General features: G+C 38.9%; 1 protein-coding gene across 1 annotated transcript in view; it reads right to left on the reverse strand.

Annotated features, from left to right (window-relative positions):
• The window catches only part of LOC121440444 (AF4/FMR2 family member 2-like), a 532,707-nt gene that overhangs the window by 25,127 nt on the left and 481,302 nt on the right, over window positions 1-26,278 (reverse strand). Inside the window, exons 9-12 of the mRNA XM_041641195.1 lie at window positions 15,666-15,813; window positions 12,551-13,564; window positions 8,516-8,631; window positions 4,326-4,545 (exon numbers count right to left, since the gene is read on the reverse strand). Coding sequence (XP_041497129.1) covers window positions 4,326-4,545; window positions 8,516-8,631; window positions 12,551-13,564; window positions 15,666-15,813 — 1,498 coding nt within the window. The remainder of the gene's footprint in view (window positions 1-4,325; window positions 4,546-8,515; window positions 8,632-12,550; window positions 13,565-15,665; window positions 15,814-26,278) is intronic.

Below are 26,278 nucleotides of genomic sequence, written 5' to 3' on the forward strand. Positions count from 1 at the left end.
TTTCCCTCCCCTTCCCCCATCAAGTCCCCCTTCCCCCTCAGCCCAAATAGCAATCAGGGTTCCCTGACCTGTGGGAAGTCCAAGGACCACCCACCTCTATCCAGGTTTAGTAAGGTGAGTATCCAAACTGCCTGGGCTCCCACAAAGCCAGTACGTGCAGTAGGATAAAAAACCCATTGTCATTGTTCTTGAGTTCTCAGTAGTCCTCATTGTCTGCTATGTTCAGCAAGTCCAGTTTTATCCCATGCTTTTTCAGACCCAGGCCAGCTGGCCTTGGTGAGTTCCCGATAGAACATCCCCATTGTCTCAGTGTGTGTGTGGGTGCACCCCTCACGGTCCTGAGTTCCTTGCTCGTGCTCTCTCTCCTTCTGCTCCTGATTTGGACCTTGAGATTTCTGTCCGGTGCTCCAATGTGGGTCTCTGTCTCTGTCTCCTTTCATCGCCTGATGAAGGTTAATATTCAGGAGGATGCCTATATGTTTTTCTTTGGGTTCTCCTTATTTAGCTTCTCTAGGATCACTAATTATAGTCTCAATGTCCTTTGTTTATGAATAGAAACCTGGACCCAGCAATACCACTCTTGGGAATATACCCAAGAAAGGCCTTATCATACAACAAAAGTATATGCTCTACGATGTTCATAGCAGCATTGTTTGTATAGCCAGAACCTGGAAACAACCTAGATGCCCTTCAATGGAAGAATGGATGAAGAAAGTATGGAATATATACATATTAGAATACTACTCAGCAGTAAAAAAACGAGAGCTTCTTGAATTTTGCATGCAAATGGATGGAAATAGAAAACACTATCCTGAGTGAGGTAACCCAGACCCAAAAAGAGGAGCATGGGATGTAATCACTCATATTTAGATCTGGCTTTCTTAAAACATTTCTTCACCGATGTCAAACACAGTAGGAAACAGCAATGTAAGGGAGACTGCGCTTTTGTTTCTTGGCTGCCTAGGCCCAAATAATCACACAGAAACTATGTTCATTGCTACATTGTTTGGTTAATGTCTTAGGCATGTTCCTAGCTAGCTTTTATATGTTAAATCAACCCACTTCTATTAATCTGTGCATTGCAACAAGGCTGTGACTTATTGGTAAGGTTCTGGTGTCTTTCTCCTTTGGTGGCTACATGGCATCTACCTGACTCCACTTTTGTTTTCCCTGCATTCAGTTCAGTTTTCCCACATAAATATATTCTGCCATGCCATAGGCCAAAGCAGCTTCTTTATTAACCTATGGTAATAAAACATATCCATAGCATACAGAGGGGAATCACACATCACAGTGAGAAAAAAGAAACAATATACACAGTATGAGGATGGAGAGGTGATCCTGTATATTTTATGAAATTTGTGGATCACCATATTTTAGTCTCTAATTACACTAAGCAATAAAATGACTAGGTGCTGCCATTACATAGTCCCATGATCTATTAAGACTGGCATGGCAAGGGTTTAAATCTAGAAGAAAATCTGAAAGGAGGGAAGGAATAATATAAGGCAGAGAAAGAAGTTGAAGAAAGACTGAGAAGTGAAGGGAGCAAGAGAGAGAAAAGGATCAGGAGATCTGGCACTGTTCTGCAGCAGTCAGTGTCCTGGCTGGTTGGAAGCTGACACATCGGTGACTCATGAAGCCTTTGACTGCTATCTGACATGTGAATGCCATGGTATTTTAAAGCCTTGAGAGAGTAAAACCTCATTTGCATTAGGTCAAGTACCAAGTGAATAAGAGACTTTTGAGAGCTTTGCTTTGAACTGGCATTGCTTGAGAAAATCTGGAATCCAGAAGACAGTATGTGTTGAGAATAGGAACTATGTGCTTGCACTGTGTCCTGAGACTGCCTGCCATGTTCATGTGACAGATTGCTTTTCCCCACCTGGCAACTATGGACTAGCCTGCCTTTTCTATCTCTGTTAATACTTTCCCTGGTTCCACTTATCCCTTATATCCTTACTAGCTTGTGTCTCCCTAAGATTGCTATGACTCAAGGTTTGTCCCTCATTTAACTTCTTTTTTGATCAGATTTGTCAAACTTCCATGTGTTGATACACACTCAGGAATGAACAGATGATTCCAGAGTGGAAACATCAACCTTTCCCTTTGAAGCTCTGAATCTGCAGTGACCACTTCTGTAAAGATCTGCCAAGATGGTCCAAATTTTTCTCAGAAACTTGGTAGGAAAATAACTATTTCATTTGAAGAAAGGATGGTATTCCATCTCATCACTTAGGAGCTTGCAATTCAGTTTGCCAGTTCTTGTGGTTGTCTCCATCATAGGAGTATTGCAACAGTCAGGTAGAGATAAGTGCCTCATCCACTAGCAAAAAGACCTTGTTCCTATAGCCAAATGTACTTTCATGTCCCTTGTACCATTCACAGGCCTGTCTCTCTTCCTTTTTAGATATAAGTCACCAGCCATTTTATATTCTCCTTTGAGCACAAGTATGTCTCATTGGTCACCTCAGATTAAAAGCCATTTCTGGTTTATGGCTATGCCCCTTCACCCAGTGCTCTTAGAATTTGCCGAGTGTATCCAGGCACATAGGAATGCATGCTTGCCATGGTGAAAGAATTCACTTTAAAGATAAAAGCTAAATATGGTTGTCCTTAAATCCATGAAAATTGATCTTTTCCACTTGATCCTTGAGCTTCATGGCTATCAGATAATTCTTACTACCTATGCCACATTAATATAAATGTACAGAAAAAAATATATATGTGTGTGTGTGTGTGTGTAAATTCTTATGATGTATATAGAAAAATATTTTAAAGATAATCATAGATTGTGTGTAGACCAGATATGTGCAGCTGTAAGAAACTCCTATACCAGCTGCATATCTGCATTATTAGAGTCAGACTGACAGTGTCAACTGTTTCTATGATCAAGATACCTGACATGAACCTTGAAACACCATATGTACCACACATAAGGCATTGATGATAGTACTGAAACATCTAACTGGGAAAGATTAGATACAGTCATGATCCTGAAAAGAATGTAAACATGAAATCTGTCCACAAGTCCATAAATTTTAAGAAATCAGAAATTTGTCATAAAACATGAAAGAATGATGCATTTCCAGGAGAAAATATACTGGTATTTATAACATTTCCCCAGTAATTTCTATCTCTTGGGTACCTGACTATATCTTCATGAAGCATTACCTTTCTCATAATAAAATTTATAATATTTAGAATAAGTAGTTTAATTATCAGCATTATAGATTATTTTCAGCTGAAATGATGTGTAATTTGGTGATTATTTACCTTATGTGAAAAAATACACACACACGTTTGCAAATATGGAAAGTTTCAACTTCACACTAGTACAAATATTTATATTTGTAATTGCATTTACCTAAATAAGCATGTCATCCTAGTCATCTTAGATATTTTAAATAAGGAAGGCTTGTGTGTCAGTGTCTTCAATGCTAAGAAACCTCATTGCCTTTTATGAGTTGTTAAATGGACTACAGAGTTTAGGTCTAAAAATGTTATATCAGAAATCTAAGAAGTTACTCATATTTTCATATTTAAAGAAAAGTGGGCATATGTGGGTGATGTATATCCTCATTTATTAATATATGTGTGGATGTGTGCATAGGTCTACATTCAAGGGGAGATATATATTTGTCATAAATATTCTTTAGTCTTTAAAATTAATACTCTATTCTTAAAATTAACATTCTTTAATTCTCTCATGGTTTCAATAGTTCATATTCCTATAGCTGAAAAATAAAGTGACATTGTTTATGGATATTGAAATGATACCATTCTTGAATCTATGCTAATCAAGCTGCATTGCAGAAAATACAAAGGACTATAGAGTCATTTAGTGTAGAAACATTAGTGTGCCTTTTAGAAAAAGATTCATATTTAAGATCAATCCAGTTTAACCATTGTTTTTCCAACAATTCACATTTACAAATCTGAGTGGTAGAAAGAAGCAATTTGGGATTCCCTTTTCCTGTTTCGTGACCTTGGGTGACCTTGATTCCATCTGTTTCTTTCATCCACTAGAAGATCAGTGTCGTCTACATGGCATTTTCTGCATTCATCCTCAAGATACAAAGACTGAATCAAAGGACATTCTATTATTATAATAAAAATAATAATATTAAATAATAATATTAAACTAATAGAGTTTGAGTATGGCTGGGAACCAACAAGCAGCATCCCACTACATTTGTATACAATGACGCACTTGGCTTTTATGTGCCTATTACACCCTTGTGACATTCCTGAGGCAAAGTCCCACTGGCTAAGCTGCATTAACATTGTTTTATTTGACATAGTATTTCCTTTAAGAAACTTACATTTATAGTTATCCCTTTGAAAGTAGCAGAGAATTTGCCTTCACTTCTCTTAGGCTTGGGAGAGGTGAGTTGTCCAGCCACTGAGGTGCTTTTGTCTTGACTGAAGATCCCATTGTTGCCAGTGACATTTCTGCGATGTGGAGGGTCCTCCAGCAGTGGGGAAAGTGCAGGAGGGAACAGCTTTTCTTCTTTTTTCCTGTTTGTTCTCCTGGATGAATTTCTGTGGAAACAAAAAGTGTAGGGTGTCATAAAGTCTCACATTGCTTTATTTGGAAATTTTGCCACTTTGCTGCTCTTTTCAGCTGATGTAACTTAACAATTCTTTACCTTATGTGAATATATGTCTATAAACACAGACAATGCATAGAATTAGAAAGAATTTCATTACATACATATGAAGATACATGCATACATACATATACAAGACTCATGTCTTAGAAGCAAAATCCCATGATCAATGTAGATATTTAATGAATGCTATCTTATATGATATGATATCTGAAACTTATCAAGATTGGTGTCAATTAGATTTTTTTTCTATAGAAAACACCATGTAGATGTCAATCCTTCCATTTTTCAGGATATTTCCTATTACGACTTAACCAAACAATCTAGCAATGAATGGCAAATAAATGATACATTTCATATTTGAAAAGATATACTGTGCTTATACACTAAGAAATAAATTACACACTAAAGACTAATGTAAAACATTGTAAATTGATTGTAAAATGCTGTATCTCAATGCTAAGGAATAAACATCCACTCACCTTAAATTGTTAAATTGAAGTACAGATGTAATACGCTTCAAAAAAGTCCACTTAAAATATTCTTTGATGATATCGACAAGAGACATCTGTAATACTAAAAGTACCCCTGTGCTTTTAAAGTGATTTATCTGCCCATTAAATGGGCACCATCAAACAGACTGAGACTTCAAATAAAACAGAACAACTAAAATCTTATGCTAACAGCCTTACATGGTAATTGGGTCATGGATTTTCATTTTAGTTACTGTCTTGGACTAATCAATGAAGATGACTTGAATTTTAATCTTCTCTTAGACAACTAATATTGCACTGTGCAGCCATTTACTTTTCATGATTATTGACTGCAATTTTCAATGGCAAATTAAGTCAGCAAGAATTTATGTTTTCCTCTTGGTCAATTTCAGTCAGTGTCTAGATATACAGATTTGCTATATCTCAGAGCAACAAATCAAGGATGAACAATCATTCAGGTAGTCTGATTTCCTGAAAGAAAAATAAGCACAAGGTCCATGTTCCCTTTTACTGTCATAAGGATTTGGCAACTATAACAATACATGCCCTCTTCCTCATCTATTCTCTCATAAATGCAATCCTATTTTATGGCTATGTAGTGAACCATTTAAACAGTGAAAATGTTTCTGCCATTATCTTAAATGACTAAAATTAATATAAAATACTTCCTAATTATTTTTAAGATTTCTTTGAAATGTTAGCCATTTTAACACAGTTGTGATGCCAGATAAAATGATAGTGAACAAATGGATCAGGAACTTTTTGTTTTAGATTTCTTTATGTGCATCAGTGTTATTTCATTTATATATGTGTGTGATAGTGCCTGTGGAAATCTGAGGAAGGTGTTGGATTACCTGAAACTAGAGTTACAGGAGTTTGTGTTTTACCATGTAGGTGCTGGGAACCAAACCCAGATCCTCTCCAATAGCAACAAGCACTCTGGACCACTTAGTAACCTCTCTAGCTGTGGATCAAGATTCTTATCCACGAAGAAATTCCACCAACAATAGAACACATAAATTAAACTAATTATGCTAGTACATGAGCTTTGGAGATATGTGTGTATATACATACACACATAAGTAAACTATTGCTGTGATCTCTACAGGAAGTGACTCATTATTTGTAACCAGCCCCTCCACTTGAGCTGGCTGAGAAGGTAGTGAGGTTTCAAGATGAAGAGTTGTTTTTGAGAGGTAATTGGTCTTAAATTGGATGTCAGCAGTTTCCCATCTGTTACTGACCTGACAAATGGAGAAACAGTCCATTTTGTGCAGTAGGTACCAGTGTCTTAGTCCTTTTTTCATCTACCCAGTAGCAAACTATAACTGTTGAATATTTAATAATCTCATTGACAAAAGACATCCAGGGAACCTTTTCTAAGAAATCTCTCACTGTGATGGTTTTCAACCACAAAAGGATTATTTTTTCGTATTTTTGATTTTATTTAAATAGAATACTCCTCTTGTATTCCTCAGTAGATCAGGAAGAAAGAATATTACCATGGCTTTGTCAAGTTCTAAATGTTATGAAGTATTCAAAGGAATGTTCATAAGGTTGATGGGGTACCTTGAGTTGTTACACTCAGACATAACATCTTTTCTGGGTTTAACAAGTTGATTTAGAAAAGTGAACACTTTTCTCTTAGGAGTTTCTAAGGATCTAGAGTGAAGGGTCAAAGAACAAGGTAGCAAATAAAGCTTGCTAGAGGGTTCCCAAAAGAAGACCCTTAAGACTCCAATCTGCCTTATCCTTCTTCAATTCCAAGGATTTGATGCTGTCAACAAACATAAGACTCTGTTGAAGGTCCTATCTGAATGATAAATACTTCTCCCAGAGAAAGAGTAATTTTCCATTTAGTGTTAAGAGCAGAGTGCATACAAAGCCTGAGCTATAAAAATACTATTCCTTAATTGAGGTTTACTTTACTTTGATAATGACTCTTCCATAAAAGAGAGCAACAATTCACTGGGTTCCTTAGTAATATTGCTTAGTAAGGCATTGAATGTGTGGCAATATCCCACTGCTCTGGCCTCTATGTTTTATCTGTAGGTAGTCTGAACTGGGCACAGCTTGGGAACTGAGGAGGTGTTGCACCACCACTATGTCGTTTCATTCTGGAAGAAAGACTAGGAATGATTATGTTTGACCATCAAGATCACTGTTTTCTCATCCACCTGGTTGCCCTGAACAACATGAACTCAGGTTGCCATCACTGGGTTTTCTTTTCTGTGAACTCTGTTAATGAATATTTTAAAGACAGACTCTACCAAAAAGTATATATATATATATATATATATATATATATATATATATATGTCACAAAAAGTATATATATATGTCACAAAAAAGTATATATATATGTCACAAAAAAGTATATATATATGTCACAAAAAGTATATATATATATATATATATATATATATATATATATATATGTCACAAACAGTAACTGGTTTTCAGAGTGGGGGCAGGCATCTTAGGGATCGAATGTTGTTATGTAGAGCAGATTTAGCAAAAACGACTCTGTTTCTGCCTTTCATTTCAAAACAAGATGCCAGACCCATGCAAGCTAATAACTTTTTCCCAACATTTCATCTGTGGCAGATTGATGCTGTAGCACTGATGTTAAACAGTAATCTGGTAGATCAATTGTTAGCAGCAGTTGTCCAGATTGTCTCTCTGCTTTGGGCTGCTAATAGACTCCAAAACTGGTCTTTGAAGGGAGTAATCTCCAATGTTGAATGAATTTATTGCAATAATTACACAGACAGAATGTCTCGAGTAGCTGTCACGATTGTTAGTTAAGTGAAATTTATAAAACAGAAAGAACTCATTCACAATACTTGCTAGACACAGAGGGTTAGCCTTTCTGGAGAAGGATGATGTTCTTTGACTGGGAAAATGACAAGGAAGCCACCTGCTTGATTTTGGAAATTTGCCAAAGAGAAAGAAGGGAGAGAAGGGGCCAGTTGGTTAGAATCAGCATACTCATCTCTACCAGGCTTTTCTTAACACAGAATTGGCCTCCATGGGGGTAGAGCACAATTTCCCAAGCATGTCATTCTCCTGGCCTCTGTGGAGTCGGGATGCAAGTACTGGTCTTCAAGATTTGTATTATCATCAGGAAATGTCATTCAACGAGGTATCATATCAAGATTAAGGGAAATTGTCTAGTCATCATCAGAACTAAATCCTGGCCAAAAGCACATTGACCTGATTAAGATGATACACATTTTTCTCTTTTTAATTCACGTTTTTATTTTTATTTTTTGTTTGGCAAAAATCACTCTTGATTCTAGTTTGACATTATAATGGAACAAGAAGATCCCAATATGTTCAAATATGATTTTTTTAAAGTCAAAACACTCATCCAAGGGTCTTCACACTGAAACAGGGAAAACTTACTCTCTAGTGTTGGGATGCTTATGGGGTGGGGCTGGTGAAATGCAAGGAGGAAGCAAGCAGATAGTGTCCTCCAGGCGTTGTTTCTTCTCAGGAATTTTCTCTGCTGCTTCTGCTGGCTTTTAGAAGGGGAAAAATATACAGAGCTTGAGATACACCACACATTCAGACAAGCATGTTTCACACATTTGAAAAAATGGACAAGAGAGTTTGCGTCTATTTAAACTTCTAGATTAGATTGGGGAGTTAAATGAGTACTTGTCATCAGACAGAAATGTAATCAACATTCCCTAGTCTAGTCCTACCAAGAGGTTGTCATATAAGAGGGTTAAACTTCACTGTAAATCTCTGATTAAAGATTGTGTAGCATAGGAACCTCCTAATGAAAGTGAAGAGAATTTATTATTTTCAATGCTTCTCTCATCCACTGTGCCTTTACAAAGTGATAGTTAGATTCCCCATAGGGAACCTTATTTTCTCTGAGGAGGGGATATGGGTTGGTGTGGGGGAAAGGTGGGGGGAGGTGATGGGAGGTGGGAGGAGGGGAGGGCGTGGGAACTGGGATAGGCATGTAGAATGAAAAAAAGACTGTTTTAAAAAAACTTTAAAAATTAAAAAAAAAACAATAGAAGTCACCAGTTATATAACTAAAAAAAAAAAATCAAGGTTAGTTCGGAAATGAACATTGTAATCTCAACATGGTACAAACCCTGTTTAAATAACATAGGGCTTGAGGGTGACCTAGAAAGGCTGTCTATAAAATCAACAATATGCAAGGGAATGGTCCATCTGCAAAACGTGTCCTTCGCTATTAAATGTGTTCACTCTCACTCTACTGCTGGCATCAAGAAGAGAGAAGACTCCAGGGGCAGGCCATGGACCCCACACTTCTACTCACTGTTGTGGAATTCTTTTCCTGGACAAGTTCCTGCGTGACTCTCTAAGGGGCACTGAGCTTCTCTGAGCCTGGAAGCCTCTCCTCAGGACTCACCTGCCTGACAGCATTGCTCTGCCTCCTACTGATCAATCCCCTTTAGCCAGTCAGTCTCTACAGCTTCCCTTGACTCCTGTCTTTCCATTTCCCTGGCACTCCCTGCTTCCTTACCACTTTGCTGTCTTCTTGTGTCCCTGTCACCTGGGAAGTTGGCCCCCTCTGTCCAAGTCTTCTACAACGTTTACCCCTTTCAGAAATTGACTGTCTCCTAGTGATGCCCAGTGTCCTGCCCCTCCTCCACCTCCTAGTCACTCCTCTATCCAGGCTTTCGGTACCACCCATTCTACTCATACTTTTCTGCCCACTCTCCTAGAGTTCTTTGACTTAGAGTGTCAGAAATGTTCGGTCTCAAAGTATTTTTGTACATTCCGGGACACTAGCCTCTTAATCTGCTCCTCTCTACAGCTGGTTTTAGTATACTATTTGCTGGCTTCAAAGTACTTACAACCTCAAATTTGAAACTAGACACCTGGTGTTCCCAGTAACACAACTTCTTGTCTCCTAACAACCCTGCCTCCTATGATTCCCTGTTCCTCAGGACTCATCTGAGCCCCTATTCCTCTGGTCCTCAACACTGCCCTGTCCCTGAGCACTCCCCATCCCTGAGCACTCTCCTGTCCCTGAGCACTGCCCTGTCCCTGAGCACTCCCCATCCCTGAGCACTCTCCTGTCCCTGAGCACTGCCCTGTCCCTGAGCACTCCACATCCCTGAGCTCTGTCATGTATGTGAGCACTCTCTGTCCCTGAGCACTCCCCATCCTTGAAAACTCCCCATCCCTGAGTACTCCCCTGTCCCTGAGCACTGCCCAGTACCTGAGCACTTCCCATCCCTGAGCACTCCCTGTCCTGAGCTCTCCCCTGTTCATGAGCACTGCCATGTTCCTGAGCCATCCAACCCTGGGCACTCCCAATCCCTGAGAACTCCCCATCCCTGAGCAATCCCTGTCCCTGAGAACTCCCTGTCTCTGAGCCACTCCAACTCTGAGCACTCCCTATCCCTGACACTCCCCGCCTTTTAGCAATCCCCATCCCTGAGCAATCCCCATCCCTGAGCATTCCCTGTCCCTGAGCATTCCCTAGCCCTGAACACTGTTCTGTCCTTGAGCACTTTCTGTCCTTGAGCACTCCCTGTCCTTGAGCACTCTCTGTCACTGAGCACTCCCCAGTCCCTGACACTCCCCATGCCTGAGCACTCCCCTGTCCTTGAGTACTGTCCTGTTCCTGAGCACTTCCCATCCCTGAGCACTCCCCATCACTAAGAACTCCCCATCCCTGAGCATTCCCCAACCCTGAGCACTGTTCTCTTCCTGAGGACTTCTTGTCCCTGAGTACTTTCCATCCCTGAGTACTCCCCATCCCTGAGCACTCCCTGTCCCTGAGCACTGTCCTGTCTCTGAGCATTCCCTGTCCCTGAGCACTCTCCATCCCTGAGCACTTCCATGTCCCTGAGCACTGTCCTGTACCTGAGCACTTCCTGTCCCTGAGCACTCCTTGTCCCTGACCATTCCCAAACCCTTAGCACTGTCCTGTCCCGGAGTTCTCCCCGTCCCTGAGCACTCCCCATCCTTGAGCACTCCCCAGTCCCTGAGTACTCCCCATCCTTGATCACTGCCCATCCCTGAGCACTCCCTGTCCCTGAGCACTCCCCAATCCTGAACACTGTCCTCTCCCTGAGCACTGTCTTCGAGTGCCTTGTTTAAAAAGTTGCTATTGTCTACAGGTCTTCTCTTAACAAAATGAGCAATGACAAAGCTCAAGACATCCTCCTTGAGAGAAACAGAGGGAAAATAGAAAGGATTAGGAGGTGTACTTCTATCTACTATGGTGCTTACTATTAGCAAAATAGCACCACAAGAGGACTTGATTCTGAAAACTTAACCCAAAATACAGAGGTAAACAAGAAAGAGTTTATTAGCCATAAACTCATATCTAGACATATTGTAATTGGTAAAAGTGACTTTGTATTTCCTCTTCTGGTGACCCTATTTAGGCCTAGAATTGAAACCAAAGCATGTTTAGGTGAGATTTTCACAGAGCAATCTTTCAAACAGGTCAGTAATCCTAGAAGGCTATCTAAAGCCTTCCTGTGCCAGATGCCAGGATGCCCCAACATAGCTGACTCATTAGTGCATTAATATGTTTCCAGAGAAATGAACAAGTGGAGAAGATGCACTTGGCCATTGTAGGCAGATGGGCCCCCTGCTGATGCTGGCATGGGGAACTGTAACACATAATATAGGAGCTACTTGCATTGGGAGCAACTTAAGGAGCTGACTTCTGGGACTGGCTACCTTGGGGAAGATGCTTCTTTGTAATCTCATTTCTTATATGTCATTATTTCTCATATTCCTTAACAGCTATCTTTGCCAATGGCTCCCATAACACCTTGATCATCCCTAACACTGTTGTCATATGCCAAGCATAAAATTTCTTAGAAAATGTCATTTCCTTTACCAAAACTTGTGGTCCCCTGCCATTGGTCTCCTTAAAAACAAGACTACAGATAAAGTTAGACTCTTCTCACAGCCACCTGGCAGACTCTGTGGAGATATTTTGTTTGTGATATAACAAATAAAGCTTGCCTGAGAAAGAGTACAGAGCTAAGCCAGTAGAAGCCAGACAGTGGTGGCACACAGCTTTAATCCTAGCACTCAAAAGGCTGAGGCACATAGAGGAATCTCTTTGAGTTCAAGGCCAGCCTGGACTACAAGAGATCATCCAGTCTAAAAGGGAAACAGAGCCAGGCAGTGGATCACACCTTTAATCCCAGATTAGGGAGGCGGACACAGGAAAGGGATATGGCTGGGCAGAGAGAGGCCTATAAGGCAGGAGAAGACAAGAGCTCAGAACATTTATTCTGAGGATTCCTGGAGACAGGATCTTGCCCACTTTAGTCTGGGGATTCATAGAAGTAAAAGGTCTCTCTAAGAGGCTGGCTGCACTGCTTGTCCGATCTTTCAGCATTTACCCCAATATCTAACACCAGGTTTCAAATTTTAAGACCACTTAGAATTCGCACAACAAGCCTCCACTGGGCAACTCACCTTGTGCTTACGCTTGCCCTTAGCGACTGGCTTTTCCACAGCGGTAGCAGCAGTTTGACGCTTGGGTTTTGAGGCAGTCTCCTTGTGCTCTGTCTTGGCAGGTGTTGCTGGGACTGTGTTTTGGCCAGGTACTCTCGAAAGTAAGTCAAGGTCAATCTTCACCCAGAGATTTTTCGGATTTTCGTGTTCCCGTAGTGGGGACAAAAGCTCAGTTTGCATGGCAGGAGGAGGTGAAAAAGCTGTCTCCTCATTGCTGGTGGATAAGCTGCTGCTGCTGCTGCTGCTACTGGTGGTCAAGGTGCTAAGGGTCAGTCTGGCACTGGACAGATCCTTGGATTTGGAAGTGTGATTTCCGGGGGCAACGCAAGGAGGCAGTACTTTGATCTGCAGGGTCTCTTCCTGGTCTGTGTTGGAGTCAGATGTAGATGAATCTGTTTCAATGAATTCCCGGGACTTTGGTACGATCTTTCCGGGCCCTCTATACTTCTTCTTCTCAGTGGCCAAAGAGGCGTGGGGTCTTGGTTCTTTCCTAGGGACTGGTTTATGGGCGGTGACTTTGTTGCGGCTTCGCGGTGGGTCAGAAAGCTCTCCACTTTCTTTTTCTTTGGGAGTGCTGCTGGTAATATTTGGTTTGGGCCAGGTAAACTCCTCAAAGCTGGTGTTTTTCTCAACCTTTTTGGGCTGTTTCTTCCCAATTGTCCTTTGAGAAACTGTGTCAACTGATGTTGACAACTTATGCTTCAAAGCCTTTGTTTCTGGGGTTTTCTGAGTGGGCCTAGGTCGAGCCTTCTCCCTAATGAGGCCAAGGAGAGGCCTTTCTTTGGGTCTAGCCACAGTTTGGCTGGGGTTTGGTTTTACTTTGACCTGGACTTCCACTGGCTGTATTATTGGAGGAGGCAGAGAAATGGTCTCTATGGGTGTCTCATTTTGGCCACAAATAAATGACTTGTTCTGGGATGTGACTTTGTTCAGCCATTTGTCTAGCTGCCATTTGTTGGTGGAGGGTGGCTCAGGCTGCAGATTGAGAAACAGTAACAAATATGAATTTTGCATCTGTGAATACTTTAGGGGGACTTTCTGTGTAGTGACTATTTGCTTATAAAATGTCGGATGATGTGGGCTAGGAATGTAGCTAGCAGAATAATTGCCTAGCATGCATGAAATCCTGGGGTTCATTCTTAGAACCATATAAACCAGGTGTGGCTCTGGAGGAGGAGCAAATCTTCAAGGATATTTTGGAGTATATATCAATTTTGGGCTTGTGGCTATTTTTTGAGACCTTGTAAACAAAAACAAATAGATGACTTTGAATATTAAATGACAATCCACATGTACACACACACATCATCATCATCATCATCATCATCACATCATCATCATCATTGAGAAACATACTTTCAGAGAAGATTGAAAGAGTGATGTGGTTTCTACTTGCATCTGACTAGATAAAAGTCATCCAGCTACAAATCAACCAAAGTCTGTTTTTTTTTTTAACATCAGTTTCTATTGTCCTTTTGAAAATATTCTCTACTCTAGCTACAAAGTAGTTCTTCTCAAGGAGATGCTTAAGACTGTAGCCCAGGGTTCCTGAGAGAGAACTCTGTTCCCAAAGTCTTTTGCTAAGAATCATTGATCAACCTATTACCAGGAGACAGAGGTAATGGTGTCTAATCCTGAAAAGAAATCTAAGTGTTTTTCAAGCATGTTCAGAAGGAAAAACTTTCCATCTTCAGAAATTCTAGGATCTACTACACAATGCTGTCATTCATTGAAAACAACACTGTCTTTGTGTTTTTACTGTAGGATTAAAAAAATTGACTCCCTCAAACCACCACACTTTCCTAAATACATGAGCAACAATCAATTTATGGAGTTGTGTATGTGTAGACATTAGCATTCACTATTAAGCAATAGAAATGGCATATTCAATTCAGGCTCTTGATATTCAACTCTGAATTCTACCAGTTTAAATAAAAAGCCATAATTTTTATTAGAATATCTCTTCTTCTGAAAGCCACCGATCATGTGGCACCAGTAAATAGAGGATGGCAGAATTAAAAAGAATTAAGTGGCTGTGATCCCAGCCTATAGAAGATAATAGCAGGTAAGTATGAAGGGAACTGTATGAGCTGCTATTCTTAGTAGTGTAGCTCCAGGGCTAAAACTAACTCTGGCAGCTTACTGATCTGGGTTTCAGTCCCAGCTTTACTATTGTATAACTATGAGAGCTTGGGGGTAGTTTTGGTTTAACTTCTCATAAACATACATTGTCACCTATGAAATGGACTATAGTAAGAGAGAATACAGTATCGGGTTGTTAGCAAGAGGAAATGAGAAAATGTAAGTCAACTGTCAAACACAGCATTTGCTATTTTTAACAGCAATAAAAAGACTACTGCCTCCTCTTTTTGGTTATTAAAAAAGAAATGTATAAAGATCCAGGAGATGAATTTCCTTGTTGTACCATATGCAGACTCGGGAAGCCAAAGCACTTATCCTCACCTCATAGAGGATGGGAAGGGAAAAACCTAATTCTTCTGTTTTAAAGTTAATTGTTCTGGTGTTCTGTGGTGCTAGGGTACACATTTCATGACTTATTATCAGGCATATGGTGTGAATTGAAATAAGGAGCATCTGACTACTTGAGCGCTGTTTTACCTTTATGTAAAGACATATTTTTCAAGTCTTCCTCATTTAGGATCCATTTATCACTTTAATGAATTAAAAATAGAGTTAAGGGTAGGATCTTCAGACCCTGAAGTGGGTCATAACTGGCTTTGTTTCTTCACTTAAAAAAATCATTGTAAGCTTCATCATTAATGTACTGGTTCTTTTTTGTAGGATGAAGCTGGAGGCTCAGACTAGCTAAGTGACTCTCACAGAAAATCAGACATACAGCAAGCAATCTGTACAACACAAATTGAAGCACACAGAATGAATCTATATATGTTAGGACATATACAGATATGTGCTTTAGAGAAATAATCTCATCACAGCTCTAGCTACGTTTCTGAAGTAACTACTGTACTCCAGTACTTAGACTGGTGATATATGTGGCATGCTGCCTGAGGCTCAGCACATAGATGGATGTTGGTGCCTTGACAACTTCACTCACCTCTGGAGTGGCCACTCGAGGAGCATCATTGGACTCACTGTCAGTAGTGCTGCTTTCAGTATCTGAGTCTGACTCTGAACTGCTCTCTGACTCACTGGAGCTGCCAGATCCCACCACAGGTGGAGGCTGTGGTGTGGCCAAGAGTGGGCTGAAAGAAAAATGACATCATTTATTGCCTCATCTGGTTTCAGACTAGAAAGAAACAGTCCCATTCAACATAAAGACTTATTAGTGTGTGAGCTGAAGGCAGAGTAGAACACAGGATCCCCATCCAACAGAGACAAAATATAGGGCACCAGGAGCCCAGTGGCAGGGCCAACATCAAAGGCTTGATTGGAACGGCAGCACTTTGACCCAGCACAGTTTCTTTTCTCCCAGGAAAGCCTCCCCACCATCACATTCCACACGGAAAATTTCAGCGGAGATTTCATACCTTATGGATACAGACTAGAACCCGAGACTTAGATGTTTCCATTTCCCATTTATTTCAGTTAATATTCCATTTTTATTGTTATCTTACTGCCATTCCTAAATTCTTGGAGTATTGTAGACAAGTTCTGTCATTCAGTCCCAAATAAACACACAGAGGCTTATATTAATTATAAACTATTCTCCTATTGTTCAAGCTTATTACTAATTACCACTTTCAACTTAAACTAACCCATAATTCTTATCTATGTTTAAACATGTGGCATGATACCTTTCCTTAATAAGGCATTCTCCTCTTGCTTCTTCTGTGTCTGACAGGAGACTGTCTCAGCCTTTCCTCTTTCCAGCATTTTCCTAGTCTGATTGGTCCACCAATACTTCCTGCCTGGCTACTGGTTAATCAGTGTTTTATTAAGCCAATATGAGTGATAATTCATTACAGTGTACAAGAACATTATCCAACAGCAGAGTATAGTCCAGTGTAGTCATATTTCTAAGAACTGGTAACTTCAGTTTTCCTTTTAGTGGAGGAAATTAAGGCCCAGGGTCAAGGAGGGACTTGATTAGACCTCATGGTGGAGACTAGCATCTGGCACTACGGTACCCTAGCTCCTTTAAAGGAGCTAGGCTCAGTCCATATTATTCCAAGGGTCTGTTGGATACAGGAGTAAAGAAATGAGAAAATGTACTTCTTTGTGTTCTTCACTCTCATTTTTGTAAATGCTTTGAAACTTTTATCAAGGATGTAAGACAACTATCTCCAATGATTGATTTTTAAATGTATAAAGCTGATCAAACAAATTATTTGAAGAGTTACACCATCTGCTACTCTGCCCTTGTTGGGAATCAGCTCTTCATTACCAATCATTGACTCTCTGTGCACTACACTGAATCAACAGTCTTAGAGCATTCTGGACCACAACAGGGATTTTCCGTCTCTTTGCCTCTTGTTTCTTTGGATTGAGTTCTGCTCTTCTTTCTATTATGAACTGTACAGAAAAAATCCATAAAAACAAAAAACAACAACTACAAAAACAAACTTTGAGGAGGGTTTTCATCTTTGTGAATCTTTTCAACCCTGGCTTCCTTAGGAGATCAATTGGGGTAGCGCATTTTGCTTGTGATACTATGTCTGGTCCCCCCTTTTGCTTGTCACCCTACCCCTGTGCTTCTCAGTTCACACACTACTGCAATTTTCTTGGCTTTCTCACCTATCATTCTTCAAATCTGAAGTAAAAAGTTCAAATAAGCGGCCATGCCCTAACCTTGGGGGCCACCTAATTCTCTGGCTCATCTTCAAATCTAAGATAGACATTTCAAGAATTCTCTTGTGCAGGACTCTAGAAGCATAGACCTTTATTCCTTGCCTGAAGCTATAGTGGTTTATGCCCCATCCCACATCCTCAGCAGAGCTCTTCTCCAACACTGTGGCTCTCATCACTGGGATGAAGATTTCCTTCCCTGCTGCTAGGGAAGAAATGAGATCCTTTTATGGCAGCATTCAACACAGAGAACCCTTTTCACCACTTATAACTTCAATCCCTAATGTGTGGTCCTTTAATCTCCTAGGTTTTCTTTCATAGAACAAAGGCTCATCTTAAATTGCTAGCTGCCAAGTAAATGCTATCCACACGCACTTTCTCTGTCAAATACACCAAGAGATTAGACGAAAGCACAAGAAATAGAGGACTATATCTGTATATATATATATATGTGTATAAGTTTCTCTTACAAGGAAAGGGAGGAAGCCTGTATTTGGTGCTTGTATTTCTCTACAGTTCTTTGCAGAACTCCTTTTAAGTGCCAGTGATAACTCCATACTTATGCAATGTACACTTTAAATTGAATCAATTGTTTTTATCTTTAGTTACTAAAGACTAAGAGAATATATCTAAGTGAGACTAATCCAGAGATTAAGCAAATTTGGCCTCAATTTCCCTCAAGCAAACTTTCAATTATAATTTAACACATCTGAAATGCTGAGAATACCGGGTGGTGAATTGAGGGATTAAAAATCCAATTTGGATCGAAGATTATTATTTACCAGTAAAAGGCTGTTTCCTAATGTTCATTTGTGCATGCATTTATTTGTGGCTTCTTCTAAGAAGTTAGTCATCCTGCTATTATCAACTTAAAACAGGCTCTGGGTTTATTTTGGGATATTTCTGGATAGAGTTCCTATTTACTAGATTATTTTTTTAAATTTCTGTAAGAAAACAAAGTGACCACTTAGTTTATGCCCTCAAGATAAAAGCACTAGCATGATACACATAAAGCACAGATATTTTACTTAGCAGATTCAATTTATTCCTCTAAACTAACTCAGAATGAAAGCTTCACAGGATTAATAGGAAACTGTGGGAACATGTGTGTTTAATGTAAGTGTTCTTTATGCAAAGTCATTCTGATGGACAAATGCATATGGTAAATACAAATCAAAAGCCTTAATGAAACAATAACAGTAACTTTTGCAGTGTACTTTACATTAGTTTAGGTCAGGGGTGGCATCACATGAATGTGTCTCAAACTTAAAGAAAAGTTCTAGAGATTTCTAGTTTCAGACACATAATTAAGAGGTCACAGACATGCATAAAAACCACTGCACCCAGTCTGCTAAGTAATGGAAGCAATATAAGTAAGTCTAAGCTTCACTTTCTATGATGATGGCTGGGACTGTTCCCAGGAACAAAATGAAGCAAAAACGGAAATACTTGTCTTGACATACAAGTTTTCAAAAGCAGAACAAATATCAACATTAAAATAATTGGTTCAGGCCCTTATTCTTGTCTTGTATCCACTGTGGAACTTTTAAGTTGGCAAAGCATCACTGTATTTCACTTTTAGTTATTTGCCTAAAGCTGTTAGCTGGTCAGCTAAATTCCCACTTCTACTACATTCATTTTCATATGTCATTTATTTTTAAAATGTATACTAAAGTGACTTCGAATGAATTCAACCAATGCAATACTTAATTCATCATAGGAGAGGAAGGATTAATGCATAATTTATATATCTTCACTCACCAAGTCTACATTAAAATTATTTCCCACACACCATTTACTCTTATATTTAAATAAACTACATTTCTAAGAAATGCTAGTGGTTTCAATGTGTGATATTAAGATCATTATCATTTACTATATGAAACTAATGTCTCCACACTCTGTACTCTAAGTAGAGTACTTAAACTCTACTGGAATATAACTTCTCAAAGGACACACATGTTCAAAGTCAACAGTTGAGTCTTTTCATAGATAAGCTTTGCTACTGTATTCATCAGTGACTCAGCCTTACTGAATGAAGCAAAGCCTCATTTTAATTCCAAGTTCATTCATTTTGAATTTTGCAAATGCAGCCCAGACTAGAAGGATAATTCAAGGCACAGAGGAGGGATCAGAGCATGTCACTGGGAGTGAAATTTCAGGGGGAATTAAAATGACTTCTTTTGACAGAGTTGTCTCTGGTCTAAGGATCTTGAGGAGGCTGGGAGAAACTAGGGACTTTAGAGATGATCTGCCCACTGCACGTTATATTCTAGATATTAATACACTTATGAATGTATTGAATAAATATTTCCAGAAACACCTGGGATTGAGTCCTGACGCTATAATTAATGGGTAGATGCAAGAAAAGCAAAGAGGCTGGAAACAATATAGAAGAAACTAGGACTATTTGATGGAAGGAGACGTGGGGGAAGATAGGTGGGTGGATTATAAAATTAATGACAGTATTTAAGCAAACTGAAGGTCTATCCTCTGGGAAAGGGAGTTACATGCAGAGTACCCTCCAATATAATATAAATCTAATAATCTAGACATTTACTCAGGAATAGTTCCCTTAAAATTTTTAACAATTTTTTTTCCAAATGTTGAAGGGAAATACTACCTGCAAGTCAGTGACCAGGTAGCAAAATGACCGTGAAGACTGTGATAGTAAGATTGCAAGTACGGGTTTGTAGTAGAGTTGGATGGTGTTTAAGATATCTTCTCACTCAAAGGTTATAATCCTTTGACAACTAAATTGTATAGGAGATTTTAAGGGAGGGTATGTACTAGTTATAGGAGAAAGTAGGAGAAAGCATTGATTCTGTTCAATCTGCTTAAGGCAGGTCTAAGATGAGCTGCTCTCAATAGCACTTTATCACTCACATAGCTCTTGTTAAACTCTAGGCTACTAAAACATGTATTCCTGAAAGGCTATTTTATGACTTAAGCTTTTCATTAATTCAAATTAACAGTTTTCAGAAAGCTGAACATTTGCCAAACATTCTTTGAGTCTGCTCCTAATTTAACTGCAAGTTCCTTTCCTTAGGAGTAAAGAAAATGTATGGATTAGGCAGTTTACTTGTTCAAATATGTTTACATCAGAAAAAAAATTCTGCATTCTTGAATAGGTAATAAATTTGTAATGACAAACAGAAATGGAAAATTTTGACAAGAAAGTCTTTGAGATACTGAAATTGGCAACACATACCAAAAGATCCAGCACTTGCCAATGACATGTAACATCAGATATGTTTCAGAATAGATGCACATTAGATCTTTCTTTTAGTTGAGACTTATGCAAATTTTGACATGGTAGTTTCATAATTTTAAAAGGACTGCATGCTTGTCTACATAATTTAGAGTAATTTTATATTTGTGTTCATGATTAAATTGTGAAGAGATCTCTACCTGATCTTTCCTCTATTCCCCTCAAATGTTACTTTATAAATTCTTTTTATAAATTTTAGTTTATAAAACTACAGGAACATATTTGCTTCACCACGCTACATCATTCTGAACCCTGGACCTTTTCCAGCCAAATGTGTGAGAAGAAACCACTTTCTGTCACTATTAAGAAGTTTGAATCTTCCTGTGTTTCTTCCAGGATCCTTGTAATCCATTGGTCCAGTGGAAAATCTGTCAAAAACTGAAAACAATATAGACGCTAAGCAGAAGTATACTGTATGACAGAGATAAAAGGCAGAGCAAGAGAAAATGGGATAACCCTTAGCACCCTTAAAGGCAAAATACCTTATCTGCTAATATCATGAGCAATAAAATATTGAGTATTTTTTGAAAATGCTCTGATACTATTGGTGAGCACTCAATTACTGTCCACTTGTGACCTGTGTCATATTCTGATACAGCTTCAATGATACAAAATATGTATGTACACAATATTTGCCTTGCTAGCTTGTCCCTGTGTATGAAATGATGTGTGATTCACTCCTATGTATTCATTCATTTTCATGAACCACTTATTGTACGCTACACTTTTAAAAGCTATGAAGACTGAAGAGGCCTGTGGTTGGCAGAATAATAACTGACTCCCAATGACATTCAACATAGAAGTTTCACTTTTCTTAATCTGCAAATTAGCAATAACACATTACACAGATTTTTAATGAAGACAATATGGTCACTCAGGTTATATAATTACTTTAACCAGTATATCTCAAACTTTATTGTACATGGGAATCACCTAGAGAGCTTGTTAGTATGCCAGTTCTATTGAAGGAAGCCTGGGGCAGGGTCTGATTTCTCTATTTTTAATGCAATCCCAATGATATCCATACTGCTGGTGGACTCCACTGAGAGTAGCAAGACTAAAGTCTACAAAGGGATAATCAAGAAATGAGCCGATAGAAAAAAAAGAAAATAATAAGCTACACATTTGGAATTAAAGACTAAAACATAATTTGATATCAAATCTGCATTTCCCATAATAATTTTCTCCACTTTCTTTCTTTTTTTTCAAAATGTGGGCTTCTCTCTGTTATTTTTAAATTATATATGGTAAAACTTACACTTTTGTGTGTGGATGCATACATGCATGTGGATGTGTGAGACCAATGTGTGCACGTGTGGAGGCTTGAGATCGACACTGGGTGGCTTCCATTGCTCTCAACCTTATTTTTGAAGACAGGGTCTCTCACTGAACCTGAAGCTGATTTATTTAGCTAGACTGATTAGCCTGGGTAGGAGGTTTTAGGGATCTCTCTATTGTCCCCTCTCCAACCCCTGCATGGTTCCCTAAGCACTGGGGTTGCAGGTATATACTGTGTGCCATAGTAGCCAGCTTTTTAATGTAGGTGCTATTGATCCAAACTCAGGTTCTTCTGCTTGTATACCAAGTACTTTATTTGCCAAACCATCTTTCTAGCCTCTCTTTATTTTCCTACATCCCCCTTTAAGCTTTCTTTAAGTAATCATTGTGGAAGAGTTATATTAGACACCTGATAAGCAGGGAGTTTAGTTTAAAACTTTCTTGATGCCTTTATCTACACCAATAATTAATTACCCCAGTGCATGATTCTTCCATTTGACATTCCCTAAGGATTGCTAATAAGGTTCAGAAATGAGATGCTTGTGTCTCAACAAAAATTTGGGTAAAAACCAGACTTTATTGATGACTATTTCTAGGAACCAGGCTTAATCCACAATGGAAGTGCTAGTTATGGGTACAACTTTCTGAGCATGTACTCTGTACCAGGAATTGGGTTAGTCAAATTTTCCCTCCATCACTTCTTTTAATGTGTATGCCAGCACTTAGATATTATCCCTCTTCCATTTACAGCTATGGAAACTGATGCTCGGCACACAGTAATGACAGGATGAATACCACTTTAAATGCTTTAGAAACTGAACATTCAGTTTCAAAGAGAAAGAAAACAAAGACAGTGAATTCTGCCTCACCATGGTACCTAGTGAGATATCACCGCAGAAGATTCTGGGAATGCTAGCTAGTGTTTGCTAATGGGATATTTCATTTTGAAAGCATCAATATTTGTGTGGCACTGGAAGGGTACCTTTTGCCTTTAGAGATCATTTGTTATCAGTTGGAACAAGCGAAACAAGTCCAGGAAACGTTGAACCCTAAGATCCTGGTGGAGAAAATCAATGTTGGGTTTGCAGCTGGCACTCATAAGGAACCTAAGAAAATTAGTCTACAAGAGTCTATATACCAAGATGAAAGCTCTCCAATAATGAATTATGTCTGTCGTGAATCTTAGGTGGAATTTGTTATGTATTTCCATTGGGTAATCTTTGTTCAGGAGTCTTGCTCTGTGTTTCTAGAACTGGTCTGGAGATAGAGTCCAGCTGCTTGTCAGGAGAGCCAGTAAGATTCTCATGCCCGATTCCATGAGAAAATACAAGACATGCTAAGACAGCTCAGCTACTCTGGAGACAGATTTAGGTGTCTCAACACAGGCTACAGCCTTTTGCCTGTTTGGTATCTCCTCTCTTGTTGCCTAGAAGGCTTAGATTTGCTGCTTCCCTGTAAGTGGCCATTCCTCTTCCACTCACTCTAGACTGTTTTTCTTCTCAGATGTCTCTCAATGTCAATCTCTTTCTCAGTGTTGTTTGTTCCATGTCATGTCTGGTCTGTTACCTGACATATCACAGACACTTGATTTAGAAGGCAAGCTTCTAAGACAAGAGGATTTATAAACCACACACTGTAAAATGCTTAGTGTGTTTAATAAACCCTAGAGGAAAACAATAAAGGTTTCTCCTTATAGATGTCTGGGAGGACTGTTCACAAAAATATCCTCTGCCTGTGGCAAGGCACTTAACTTCCCTCTTGTTCTACGCCTCTATGCTCTCAAGTAAGATATTGTCATTATCAGATTAATAAGGCCAGAATCATTTTTATTAATTATAAGGCATGTGATACTTCTCTTGCAATTTTACTCCAATGACTTTGCTGTTTATGATCTGGGACTTAATGGCCACAAGATCACTTGGAATTAGAAGGAGCAGATACCAACTTGTTTTTATCAAAGAAATTCCAGAACTTCTTATTCATGTGCCTGGGACCTGGGGGGAGCAAAGGGGATGCTTTCACATTGCTATTAGGGCTAAAAGTCAACTTTATCTGGAAAACAGTTTTTTAGTCTATTATACAATGCATAATTTTTATCATATCCAATGGGGCTGGGTGTGGTGGCACATGCCTTCAAAACTAGAACCAGGGGGGCAGAGACAGTCAAATCTCTGTGAGTTCAAGGACATTCTGTGCTACAAATCAAGTTCCATGCCAGTTAGCCATGTAGTGGGACACTGTCTCAGAAAACTTAACAATCGAACTTTTAAAAGGGTAAAAGGGACTTGGAGTTAATCCCCCATGTTTCCTTCAATAAAACAATGAGATAAGCTGCAAAAAGTTGTCGTTGAAAATATAGAAGGACTGGACTTTTAATGAGGATTATCTTGCTACAGTTTGTTCAAAGACAAATAACAATTTCTAAAATAAAATGAATTCACTGTCTTCGCTGAAATTGTCTTACTTCCTAACCATGTCTGAAATATATCATGAAGATGAATGGCAATGGTATAAGTTAGTGGCAAAACTGCAACGTGGAAATCACTGTTTCCAGCTCCCACAAAAGTGCCAGTAACACACAGTGTTGCTGTGTGAAGTGAATATTTCAGAGCTAACCCTAGTGGCTGAGGGCCTGGGTTAGGCCACTTGTTCTCAAGAACAAACTAATTGCTGATTGTCCTCTTGATAAAACTCCATAAAGATTTTGCGAATACTTACCGGTTTGACTTCCTCACTACTAGAAAATTCTTTGGGCTCAGTAACTTGGCTTAAAATTATTTGTAACTGTTTGTTCTTGTAAAACTGATTCTTAATAGCACAGAAAATCTTTAGTCTGTGTTTTCCTCATTTCATATGTGATATTCCTTACATATTTTAATTCCACACTCCCTGACAGATTAAAAGCTATTCTGTCTTTCTTCTTTGACCTGCGACAACAGATTGAATTAAGAACTCCTTGGACTGAAATTGATGGCTTCTGTGTTGATAGGTACATCGCTGTCCATAGCATTGCCAGATGCCTATCTTTATCACCTTAATGCCAGGCTAAGGTCCTTTTTTTTCCAACATACCTCCCATGTTTGTCTTCTCCCTGTCCTTAAACTTCCCTGATGTGATTCCCCTCTGTATGCTATGAAAACGTTTTATTACCACTGGTAGGTAAAGAAGCTGCTTCAGCCTATAGCAGGGTAGAATATAGCCAGGCTGGAAGAGATATAGAGAATAGGCAGAGTTAGAAAGACATCATGTGGCTGCTGAGGAGAAAGACAGCAGAACAAAACCTTGCCTGATAAGTCACAGCCTCGTGGAGATATACAGATTAATAGAAATGGGTTAATCTAAGATAAAAGAGTTAGTTAATAAGAAGCCTGAGATAATAGGTCAAACAGTGTTATAATTAATGTAGTTTCTGTGTGATTATTTGGGTCAGGGCATCAAGGAAACGAAACAATAGTCTCTGATTATACTGCCCTTCTCTTTCTGCTTCTCCTATTGGAGTTTCCAACAGTGACAATTGTTTTTTCCCTTCTGCTTGACTAATTCCTTCTTTTCAAGCTCATATCCAAATAGGTCTTTACTAGTGATTTTAATTCTCACAGATATCGCCGCCTTCTGAGATCTTTTCACTATCTACATCATAGCTGAGTACTTTATTTTATTTAATTGTGGTAGCATCAAGTATACATTACATGATGACACGGACTTTGTATATTCAAAAAAGACTGGCATAATGGTAAGTATATAACTTTATATAATGCTTCAAATGGCCTTCTAATTGATAGAAATTCAGAACAAATCCAGTTGCCTGGTAAAGAACAATAGTTAACTATGAAATGTATCAGTATTGTTGATTACCAACAGAAAGCAATGATTCATCCATCCCACCACACATCAAAACATTCTGAAGCATACATTAAGTTGATGAAAATAATTAGGTTTGCCTGACGATAGACTTGTAATCTGTCAGTTTGTTGTGTGAAGGCTGATCCAAAACAGTGTTCAAAATTTTCTGCTTCAGTTCCATCAACAGAATGAAATTTATTTAGAAAGATCTTTTTCATATAATTGGTATTTGTGATAACAGCTTTCAATAGCTCACAGTGTGTATATACATTCATGAGCATGGAAAATGAACGCTATATTCCTTCCTAAAAATGAGTACTGCATGCAAATAGACCATCCTTATTTTAATTCAAACACAAATTCCATTAGTTTACTTTATGTGAAATGTGGGCTACTCTCACATTTTGATACATTGACCAGTGTAGACTGTGCTCAGGTTGATATTAAGTGGTTTTCTAGTTGATTTTTCCAATGTAATAATTAATTTGCTTATGAAGCCAAAATATTCAATCAAGTTGTGATTAAATATA

This window comes from Microtus oregoni, unplaced genomic scaffold (genome assembly GCF_018167655.1).
Source record: "Microtus oregoni isolate MIOR12 unplaced genomic scaffold, Mior012 000067F_ref0000223, whole genome shotgun sequence".
NCBI classification, from domain to species: Eukaryota; Metazoa; Chordata; class Mammalia; order Rodentia; family Cricetidae; genus Microtus; species Microtus oregoni.